This window comes from Cherax quadricarinatus, chromosome 8 (assembly GCF_038502225.1).
Source record: "Cherax quadricarinatus isolate ZL_2023a chromosome 8, ASM3850222v1, whole genome shotgun sequence".
Taxonomy (NCBI): domain Eukaryota; kingdom Metazoa; phylum Arthropoda; class Malacostraca; order Decapoda; family Parastacidae; genus Cherax; species Cherax quadricarinatus.
In genome coordinates, this window is record NC_091299.1 from 12,682,658 (window position 1) to 12,695,339 (window position 12,682).

The window sequence follows — 12,682 nt, forward strand, 5'->3', positions numbered from 1 at the left end:
AATCTAATTACCTCTTATTCCCATGGCTAATGACAGTTCCGAGTTTAACACTTCTCCTTGAATATGCTAATAAATGCTACTAGTGTCTTTGTTATGAGTCATGTTTATTTTTAAATATATATTCCGTGAGGGTTTACTTTACTTCTTAGTTTAAGAAATGAATCATTCTTGATTGCTAGTGTCCTGGACAAATGCAGCCTTAATTATCCTTGTATGATATCTGAATGTACTGCAAGTGCACTCAGATATCAAACATATCTACAACAAACATTTCGAAAAGGTACTTGGTGCTACATTGAGACACTTTTCGTCATTCCTCATTGCATAAATTGATAATTATCTAAATCCCTTTCAAATGAAAGTTACAATATCGGTAATTTTTTTCTAATTATTACAGATTCTGATCAGTCTGCTAGCAGTCGCTGTTAACGCCGCCCCTCAGGGCTACAACCAAAATGCGCCCTCTGGTCCACCATTGTCTGCTGGTCCATTAAGCTCAGGAATCTCTGGTGGCTCAGGGTTTGGTGGAAGTAGTTGTGGTGAAGGACAAATTCGTCATGTGGACGGCACCTGTGTAACTCCCCAGGTCAGCCGCAACTTGTACGTGTTCAATGTCCCTCCAGCGCCTCCAATCGTTGGGCCACCACCAAACGTTCCCCCGCCAACAGTTGAAAACAACATTTTATTCATTCGCATCCCTGAGGGAGGCCCAGGCCAGGAGCCAATAGTTATACCACCACCACAACAGAAAAACGTCGTGTACGTCCTCAACAAGCGACCCCAACAAGACCAGAAGGTCATTCAAATACCAGCACCAGAGCAAGAGAATCCTCAAGTGTATTTCATAAACTATGGCGAAGGTGACAACCCAACTCTACCTTCTGGTGGAGACCTGCAGTCTGCCCTCGGGTCCGCCGTCGATGGTGGCGGTGAAGTGATTGGTGGCGGCAGTCTGTCGGCTGGTGGTGGTGGCTATGTGAGCGGTGGTGGTGACTTTGGTGGAGACGCTACAGGTGGTGACGCTGCTGGTGGTGAAGCTTCCTATGTAAATGATGGTGGCAGCGCTGACAGCGGAGATGGATTTCCATTGGATATTGTTCCTTCCGTACCCCAGCCGTCTGAGTCGTATTCACAGCCATAAGGTTGGTTGATTAATGAGGTTAAAAGCCTGTCGACTACATCGAGGTCATTAAGGCTGCATGTAACCATGACACCAACAGACAAGCCCAATTTAATCCTTAAATGGGGACTAAAGAATAGTATAGTATAGCATACATACTGTCTCATTCATAGTTTTCTAATTAATGTAACATTGATAATGATTTTAAGAAATTGACAACAATGCATAACAAAATTATCATGCACCTCAATGCATGAAATACGACAGTCCGTGAACAGTTATTTATCTTATTTATGAAATAAAAGCAGGCATTATTATAATGACTATGTATTTTAAGTTTACATTTCCCATATCGTTTTATTTTTATGTTATAATGTCTTCATTAGATAGGTGCATTTTTTTGACAACTATATGTCAAATACTCTTACATAAAAAAAATATTATTCTACAATTCTAAACATCGTTGACCTTAGAATATGACGTGAAATTCCTGTCTCCATAGTAAAGAATGTACATTAAATGTCAGGGAAAATAGAAAAGAAGGTTAAACTATTCACCTCATCAAAAATTTTTCTCATGAATATTTCCTGAATCAACCCTCTGAAGAAAGGCGTTTAAGGAGGGAGCATATCATAAGTTGAACAAGACGACCTGAGTCTTGGAGGCGGGAATTGTAGAGCCTATCTAGCTTTCGATATATAAATATATATATATATATATATATATATATATATATATATATATATATATATATATATATATATATATATATATATATATATATATATATATATATATATACACATATATATATATATATATATATATATATATATATATATATATATATATAAATATATATATATATATATTTATATATATATATATATATATATATATATATATATATATGAGGCAAAATACATTGGCCAAACATTCACAAAAATACAACAGAAAGTAAAACAACATAGGTAACTCAGAGCTACATCTCGAATACTTCGTCCAGCTCCCCTGTGGTGGGCCGCGTGCCCAGAATGCTGCAGGCATTTCCTCTCTGGATCGCAACACTGAGTCTCTGAAAGAGGAAGCTGGTCGCCCTGTGGTCCTTGGTTTCTATGATGAGCTTTTCACCTAGCTCTTTGAGGAACTTTAGAGCACACTTGCCCCATGCTCCAAGGGTCTCCGACCTTATTGGAATGAAGTTATAGCAAGGGGGAAGGTCTTCATATTTTCGGATCTTCTGGGTCTCCCTGTGGCTGGCACCTCCACCCCCTTCCACTACAAAGTATGGCAAGTAGGTGTCTGCCAATGTGGCAGCACAGGTGTAGTCCCAGGCAATCTGCTTTCCATCCTTCCAGAGTAGCATAGTGGCTCCATCAGGATGCTTTTGACTTCCATCAGACCTCTGTACTTGGGGCTCCCGTTGAGCTGGGAAACGGGATGTGGCGAGACTTCTCTTTATTATATCAATGACCTCCTCATGTCTAGCATACTTCCCTTCTGCTGTGTGACACGAGACCATGAAGTCCGAATTGATCAGCTGTCGCCTTGCCGCAAATACACCTATGTTCGGTGAGGATGGTGGCGGCTAGGCGAAGAGCAACACCAATCCGAATGACCTGTGGGTCGAGACGGGTGCCCAGGGAGGAACTGGGAACAGCTAACAGGAAATCTCCTGAGTGTTGTGCCTTCACTGCCAGGAGACGAGCTTTGTTCTTTCCTGAAGCATTGGAGAGCATTGTGTTGGCGATTTTTTCCATGATCGGTTTGTCTCAGTGGGACTGTTTGTGCTGTTTGGGAGGAGCTGGTCTACTGGAGGAGTCTGTAAGGGTGTCCCACCGAATCGCTGCTTCAGTAAACCTGGGGTCTTGAGCTCCTACCACATCTCTCAAGCGTTCGGGCACTATCTTCTTGACTAATGCACTGGAAGCCAAACACGAAGACAGAAAAACAGGTAAAGCAACATGCGTTGCTTTACGCACCCCTATACCTCCCAGTCGCACTGGGAGGGTTGCCTGATCCCATTGCTCATCCTCTAGTGACAGGTTCAGTGCCTTCTTAAAAGTTGATCTCAGGTGTGCGTCATATTCATCGAGTGTTGGGTTGTCAAAAGAGGGTGCACACCTCAAGAAGTGAGTCTTGGCATAGTAAGACACCTTGTGAGGAGATACAGAGCATCATGGGCATCAAGATCGCTTATTCTCTCCTCCATTCTCATCAGGTCATTCAATTTGTCCCTGAGGATAGTATCGATGGCCTGATGACCCAGCGGTGCCCCCAAGAGAGTACTGTTGGAGGGAGTTGTAGTTGAAACTTCTGGGAGGATTCTTCGCACAGCATTGATTATTTCCTGGTTTGCTGTGATGATTTCACACTTGGAGGGATTGAGGATGAGTCCCAAGTCTTCTCTCTGTGTTTTCACCAGTTGTAGGTCTCCCACCAGGGACTCTTCAGGACCTGCCAGAGTGCCGTCATCCAGGTACCAGATATTGAGCTCACTGCGAAGGCTGGAAGTATATATATATATATATATATATATATATATATATATATATATATATATATATATATATATATATATATATATATATATATATATATATATATATATATATGCCGAATATGTAAAACTGGTCAATTAGCAAGAACTTATTTAAAATTAAGTCCTTTCTAAAATTTTCTCTTATACGTTTAAAGATATATATTTTTTATTAATGTTAATGTAAAAATTTTTTATTTTACACCAAAAGAATCTTAGAAAACTTACCTAACCTTATTATAACAAGAACAATTTATTTTACCCTAACCCAACTATATATATTTTAGATTTGTTTACAATAATATAATACTAAACAAACACAGTGAAATATATATTTTTCGTTAGGTTCAGAGTGATTTTGGCTATATTATTGCATACACAAATTTTCACTTGTCCTATATGGCAAGATGAACGTTGCTATTTAAGCCAAGATCGCAAGTTCTGCCTATTCGGCACGACATATATATATACATATATATATATATATATATATATATATATATATATATATATATATATATATATATATATATGACTCAAGAAATCGTAATGACACGATTGCAAACAAACCATACCCCCGGCCGGGATTGAACCCACGGTCATAGAGTCTCAAAACCCCAGCCCGTCGCGTTAGCCACTAGACCAGCTAGTCACAATAAAATTCATCCAACTAGGTATATTCTACACCATAGGAAGGTTAGCACAGGCACCACTGTGACCACAAATGCAAGTTTTTACAGACGAATCTCCAGCTAGCGTGGCCGTGACGAACTCTAGCTCAAGTCCCTTCACTGCCGTCAACATGACTCAAGAAATCGTAATGACACGATTGCAAACAAACCATACCCCCGGCCGGGATTGAACCCGCGGTCATAGAGTCTCAAAACTCCAGCCCGTCGCGTTAGCCACTAGACCAGCTAGCCACAATAAGATTCATCCAACTAGGTATATTTTTACACCATAGGAAGGTTAGCACAGGCACCACTGTGACCACAAATGCAAGTTTTTACAGACGAATCTCCAGCATATGTGGTCACAGTGGTGCCTGTGCTAACCTTCCTATGGTGTAGAAATATACCTAGTTGGATGAATCTTATTGTGGCTAGCTGGTCTAGTGGCTAACTCGACGGGCTGGAGTTTTGAGACTCTATGACCGCGGGTTCAATCCCGGCCGGGGGTATGGTTTGTTTGCAATCGTGTCATTACGATTTCTTGAGTCATGTTGACGGCAGTGAAGGGACTTGAGCTAGAGTTCGTCACGGCCACGCTAGCTGGAGATTCGTCTTTAAAAACTTGCATTTGTGGTCACAGTGGTGCCTGTGCTAACCTTCCTATGGTGTAGAAATATACCTAGTTGGATGAATCTTATTGTGGCTAGCTGGTCTAGTGGCTAACGCGACGGGCTGGAGTTTTGAGACTCTATGACCGCGGGTTCAATCCCGGCCGGGGGTATGGTTTGATATATATATACATATACATATATATATATATATATATATATATATATATATATATATATATATATATATATATATATATATATATATGTCGTGCCGAATAGGCAGAACTTGCGATCTTGGCTTAAATAACAACGCTCACCTTGCCATACAGAACAAGTGAAAATTTGTGTATGCAATAATTTCGCCAAAATCATTCTGAACCTAACGAAAAAAATATATTTCACTGTGTTTGTTTAGTATTAAATTATTGTAAACAAATAAAAAACATTTAGTTGGGTTAGGCTAAAATAAATTGCGCTTGTTATAATAAGGTTAGGTAAGTTTTCTAAGTTCCTTTTGGTGCAAGATTATAAATTTTTACATCAACATTAATGAAAAAAATATTTCTTTAAACGAATAAGAGAAAATTTTAGAAAGGACTTAATTTTAAATAAGTTCTTGCTAATTGACCAGTTTTACATATTCGGCACGACATATATATATATATATATATATATATACATATATATTATATATATATATATATATATATATATATATATATATATATTTTTTTTTTTTATTTTTTTTATTATCACACCGGCCGATTCCCACCAAGGCAGGGTGGCCCAAAAAAGAAAAACTTTCACCATCATTCACTCCATCACTGTCTTGCCAGAAGGGTGCTTTACACTACAGTTTTTAAACTGCAACATTAACACCCCTCCTTCAGAGTGCAGGCACTGTACTTCCCATCTCCAGGACTCAAGTCCGGCCTGCCGGTTTCCCTGAATCCCTTCATAAATGTTACTTTGCTCACACTCCAACAGCACGTCAAGTATTAAAAACCATTTGTCTCCATTCACTCCTATCAAACACGCTCACGCATGCCTGCTGGATGTCCAAGCCCCTCGCACACAAAACCTCCTTTACCCCCTCCCTCCAACCCTTCCTAGGCCGACCCCTACCCCGCCTTCCTTCCACTACAGACTGATACACTCTTGAAGTCATTCTGTTTCGCTCCATTCTCTCTACATGTCCGAACCACCTCAACAACCCTTCCTCAGCCCTCTGGACAACAGTTTTGGTAATCCCGCACCTCCTCCTAACTTCCAAACTACGAATTCTCTGCATTATATTCACACCACACATTGCCCTCAGACATGACATCTCCACTGCCTCCAGCCTTCTCCTCGCTGCAACATTCATCACCCACGCTTCACACCCATATAAGAGCGTTGGTAAAACTATACTCTCATACATTCCCCTCTTTGCCTCCAAGGACAAAGTTCTTTGTCTCCACAGACTCCTAAGTGCACCACTCACTCTTTTTCCCTCATCAATTCTATGATTCACCTCATCTTTCATAGACCCATCCGCTGACACGTCCACTCCCAAATATCTGAATACGTTCACCTCCTCCATACTCTCTCCCTCCAATCTGATATTCAATCTTTCATCACCTAATCTTTTTGTTATCCTCATAACCTTACTCTTTCCTGTATTCACCTTTAATTTTCTTCTTTTGCACACCCTACCAAATTCATCCACCAATCTCTGCAACTTCTCTTCAGAATCTCCCAAGAGCACAGTGTCATCGGCAAAGAGCAGCTGTGACAACTCCCACTTGTGTGTGATTCTTTATCTTTTAACTCCACGCCTCTTGCCAAGACCCTCGCATTTACTTCTCTTACAACCCCATCTATAAATATATTAAACAACCACGGTGACATCACACATCCTTGTCTAAGGCCTACTTTTACTGGGAAAAAATTTCCCTCTTTCCTACATACTCTAACTTGAGCCTCACTATCCTCGTAAAAACTCTTCACTGCTTTCAGTAACCTACCTCCTACACTTGCAACATCTGCCACATTGCCCCCCTATCCACCCTGTCATACGCCTTTTCCAAATCCATAAATGCCACAAAGACCTCTTTAGCCTTATCTAGTTTAGCGCTTCCCCTTTGATTATAATAATAATAATAATAATAGCCTTATCTAAATACTGTTCACTTATATGTTTCACTGTAAACACCTGGTCCACACACCCCCTACCTTTCCTAAAGCCTCCTTGTTCATCTGCTATCCTATTCTCCGTCTTACTCTTAATTCTTTCAATTATAACTCTACCATACACTTTACCAGGTACACTCAACAGACTTATCCCCCTATAATTTTTGCACTCTCTTTTATCCCCTTTGCCTTTATACAAAGGAACTATGCATGCTCTCTGCCAATCCCTAGGTACCTTACCCTCTTCCATACATTTATTAAATAATTGCACCAACCACTCCAAAACTATATCCCCACCTGCTTTTAACATTTCTATCTTTATCCCATCAATCCCGGCTGCCTTACCCCCTTTCATTTTACCTACTGCCTCACGAACTTCCCCCACACTCACAACTGGCTCTTCCTCACTCCTACAAGATGTTATTCCTCCTTGCCCTATACACGAAATCACAGCTTCCCTATCTTCATCAACATTTAACAATTCCTCAAAATATTCCCTCCATCTTCCCAATACCTCTAACTCTCCATTTAATAACTCTCCTCTCCTATTTTTAACTGACAAATCCATTTGTTCTCTAGGCTTTCTTAACTTGTTAATCTCACTCCAAAACTTTTTCTTATTTTCAACAAAATTTGTTGATAACATCTCACCCACTCTCTCATTTGCTCTCTTTTTACATTGCTTCACCACTCTCTTAACTTCTCTCTTTTTCTCCATATACTCTTCCCTCCTTGCATCACTTCTACTTTGTAAAAACTTCTCATATGCTAACTTTTTCTCCCTTACTACTCTCTTTACATCATCATTCCACCAATCGCTCCTCTTCCCTCCTGCACCCACTTTCCTGTAACCACAAACTTCTGCTGAACACTCTAACACTACATTTTTAAACCTACCCCATACCTCTTCGACCCCATTGCCTATGCTCTCATTAGCCCATCTATCCTCCAATAGCTGTTTATATCTTACCCTAACTGCCTCCTCTTTTAGTTTATAAACCTTCACCTCTCTCTTCCCTGATGTTTCTATTCTCCTTGTATCCCATCTACCTTTCACTCTCAGTGTAGCTACAACTAGAAAGTGATCTGATATATCTGTGGCCCCTCTATAAACATGTACATCCTGAAGTCTACTCAACAGTCTTTTATCTACCAATACATAATCCAACAAACTACTGTCATTTCGCCCTACATCATATCGTATATACTTATTTATCCTCTTTTTCTTAAAATATGTATTACCTATAACTAAACCCCTTTCTATACAAAGTTCAATCAAAGGGCTCCCATTATCATTTACACCTGGCACCCGAAACTTACCTACCACACCCTCTCTAAAAGTTTCTCCTACTTTAGCATTCAAGTCCCCTACCACAATTACTCTCTCACTTGGTTCAAAGGCTCCTATACATTCACTTAACATCTCCCAAAATCTCTCTCTCTCCTCTGCATTCCTCTCTTCTCCAGGTGCATACACGCTTATTATGACCCACTTCTCGCATCCAACCTTTACTTTAATCCACATAATTCTTGAATTTACACATTCATATTCTCTTTTCTCCTTCCATAACTGATCATTTAACATTACTGCTACCCCTTCCTTTGCTCTAACTCTCTCAGATACTCCAGATTTAATCCCATTTATTTCCCCCCACTGAAACTCCCCTACCCCCTTCAGCTTTGTTTCGCTTAGGGCCAGGACATCCAACTTCTTTTCATTCATAACATCAGCAATCATCTGTTTCTTGTCATCCGCACTACATCCACGCACATTTAAGCATCCCAGTTTTATAAAGTTTTTCTTCTTCTCTTTTTTTTAGTAAATGTCTACAGGAGAAGGGGTTACTAGCCCATTGCTCCCGGCATTTTAGTCGCCTCATACGACACGCATGGCTTACGGAGGAAAGATTCTTTTCCACTTCCCCATGCACAATAGAAGAAATAAAGAAGAACAAGAGCTATTTAGAAAAAGGAGAAAAACCTAGATGTATGTATATATATATATGCATGTGCGTGTCTGTGAAGTGTGACCAAAGTGTAAGTAGGAGTAGCAAGATATCCCTGTTATCTAGCGTGTTTATGAGACAGAAAAAGAAACCAGCAATCCTACCATCATGCAAAACAGTTACAGGTTTCTGTTTCACAGTCATCTGGCAGGACGGTAGTACTTCCCTGGGTGGTTGCTGTCTACCAACCTACTATATGTCGTGCCGAATAGGCAGAACTTGCGATCTTGGCTTAAATAGCAACGCTCATCTTGCCATATAGGACAAGTGAAAATTTGTGTATGCAATTATTTCGCCAAAATCATTCTGAACCTAACGAAAAAAATATATTTGATTGTATTTGTTTAGTACTAAATTATTGTAAACGTATTTAAAATATATTTAGTTGGGTTAGGCTAAAATAAATTGTTCTTGTTATAATAAGGTTAGGTAAGTTTTCTAAGATTCTTTTGGTGCAAAATTAAATTTTTTTACATTAACATTAATGAAAAAAATATATCTTTAAACGTATAAGAGAAAATTTCAGAAAGGACTTAATTTTAAATGAGTTCTTGCTAATTGGCCAGATTTACATATTCGGCACGACATATATATATATATATATATATATATATATATATATATATATATATATATATATATATATATATATATATATATATATATATATATATATATATATATATATATATATATATATATATATATATATATAAGGATGCATCTCTTTAGAAAAGTAAACAGGTGATATCAAAATATGCAAAACAAACATTGTGAAAGAATTGTGAAATTCCAATCGCTTTCGTGACTTCTCACATTATCAAGGAACTATAAATACAATACATCAAATAAAGGCATATAAAAGGTCTAGACCACACCTCACCATCACATCCCACAACAAAGCAACACCTGCCGCATGACGACACCCGACTCATAAGAAAGGAACACTGAAGCAGGTCTGCTGGACCCAACTAGTCAGGTCGTTCACGACATACCACTACCAAAATATTTGCCCAACCCAAGTACTCTGCCCAAGAATAATGATTTATTATTTGAAAAATGGATTATTAAATTCTAATAATAATTTATTATTATTATTATTATTATTATTATTATTATTATTATTATTATTATTATTATTATTATTATTACTTATCCAATGTATTATTAAATTCTAATAATAATACATTGGACAAATGATAAATCTTAATTCTTGGGTAGAGTACTTGGGTTGGACAAAAATTTTGTCAGTGGTATGTCGTGAAGGACCTGACTAGTCGGGGCCAGCAGGCCTGCTGCAGTGTTCCTTTCTTATGAGTCGGGTGTCGTTATGTGTCAGGTGTTGCTTTGTTGTGGGATGTGAGGGTGAGGTGTGGTCTCGACCTTTTATATGCCTTTTTTTGATGTATTGTATTATAGTTCTTTGATAATGTGAGAAGTCACGAAAGCACTTGGAATTTCACTATTCTTTCACAATGGTTGTTTTTCCTATATACATATATATATATATATATATATATATATATATATATATATATATATATATATATATATATATATATATATATATATATATATATATATATATATATATATATTATATATATATATATATATATATATATATATATATATATATATATATATATATATATATATATATAATATAGGGAGGTACCACCTCTAGAACCGTCCTAGGGACCCTCATCCTCAGAGAAAAGAATAAACTTGCTTCAGGGAAAACTCAAGGTTCTCCCTGAAGCTGTTTAAGAATTTTCTCCTACCACCCCCTATATTTCAAGTATGTTTTATTTAAAGACAAAATACATTGGCCAAACATTCCCAAAAATACAACAGAAAGTAAAACAACATAGGTAACTCAGAGCTACATCTCGAATACTTCGCCCAGCTCCCCTGCGGTGTTCCGCATGCCCAGAATGCTGCAGGCATTTCCTCTCTGGATCGCAACACTGAGTCTCTGAAAGAGGAAGTTGGTCACAATATGTGGTCCTTGGTTTCTATGATGAGCTTTTCACCCAGCTCTTTGAGGAACTTTAGAGCACACATGCACCATGCTCCAAGGGTCTCCGATCCTATTGGAATGAAGTTATAGCAAGGGGAAAGGTCTTCATATTTTCGGATCTTCTGGGTCCCCCTGTGGCTTGCAGTTCCACCCCCTTCCACTACGGAGTAAGGCAAGTAGGTGTCTGCCAATGTGGCGGCACAGGTGTAGTCCCAGGCAATCTGCTTTCCATCTTTCCAGGGTAGCATAGTAGCTCCATCAGGACGCTTTTGACTTCCATCAGACCTCTGTACTTGGGCAAAGGGCTGTGGCGAGGCTTCTCTTTATGATGTCATTGACCTCCTCATGTCTTGCATACTTCCCTTCTACTGTGTGACACACGAGACCATGAAGTCCGAATTGATCAGCTGTCGCCCTGCCGCAAATACACCTATGTTCGGTGAGAATGGGGGCGGCTAGGCGAAGAGCAACACCAATTCCTCCCTGTGCCCAGGGAGGAATTGGGAACAGCTAACAGGAAATCTCCTGAGTGTGGTGCCTTCACTGCCAGGAGACGAGCTTTGTCCTTTCCTGAAGCATTGGAGAGCATTGTGTTGGTGATTTTTTCCGTGATCGGTTTGTCCCAGTGGGACTGTTTGTGCTCTTTGAGAGGAGCTGGTCTACTGGAAGGGTCTGTAAGGGCGTCCCACCGAATCGCTGCTTCAGTAAACCTGGGGTCTTGAGCTCCTACCACGTCTCTCGAGCGTTCGGGAACTATCTTCTTGATTAATGCACTGGAAGCCAAACACGAAGACAGAAAAGTAGGTAAAGCAACATGCGTTGCTTTGCGCACCCCTATACCTCCCAGTCGCACTGGGAGGGTTGCTTGATCCCATTGCTCATCCTCCAGTGACAGGTTCAGTGCCTTCTTAAAAGTTGATCTCAGGTGTGCGTCATATTCATCGAGTGTTGGGTTGTCAAAAGAGGGTGCACACCTCAAGAAGTGAGTCTTGGCATAGTAAGACACTTGTGAGGAGATACAGAGCATCATGGGCATCAAGATCGCTTATTCTCTCCTCCATTCTCATCAGGTCATTCAATTTGTCCCTGAGGACAGTGTCGATGGCCTGGTGACCCAGCGGTCACAGCATTGATTATTTCCTGGTTCGCTGTGATGATTTCACACTTGGAGGGATTGAGGATGAGTCCCAAGTCTTCTCCCTGTGTTTTCACCAGTTGTAGGTCTCCCACCAGGGACTCTTCAGTACCTGCCAGAGTGCAGTCATCCAGGTACCAGATATTGAGCTCACTGCGTAGGCTGGAAGTTAGTTCTCTTACTGCCAAGCAGAAGAGAAGTGGAGCGAGTGGGTCACCCTGCTGAACACCCTCTGATGATTGAATTTCATGTTCTCCAAACAAAAGAATTGAGGGTTTGCTTTAGCCGGCTGAAATGAAGGGAAAAAGACTGGGGAACCGATCCCGAACAGCTTTCAAGACAGCATCTCTCTTCACCATATTAAAGGCATTTCTAAAATCAAGTTTGACTATGGCCTTGTTTTCT

The 12,682-nt window shown here is 39.6% G+C and overlaps 1 protein-coding gene across 1 annotated transcript; it reads left to right on the forward strand.

Annotated features, from left to right (window-relative positions):
* Window positions 1-391: 391 nt before the first annotated feature.
* LOC128685212 (uncharacterized) lies at window positions 392-1,523 on the forward strand (the record flags this gene model as incomplete). The annotated part of the gene is made up of 1 exon (XM_053771713.2): window positions 392-1,523. A coding segment is annotated over one exon (750 nt), but the record flags the coding sequence as incomplete, so codon positions are not given.
* Between the last annotated feature and the right edge of the window lie 11,159 nt (window positions 1,524-12,682).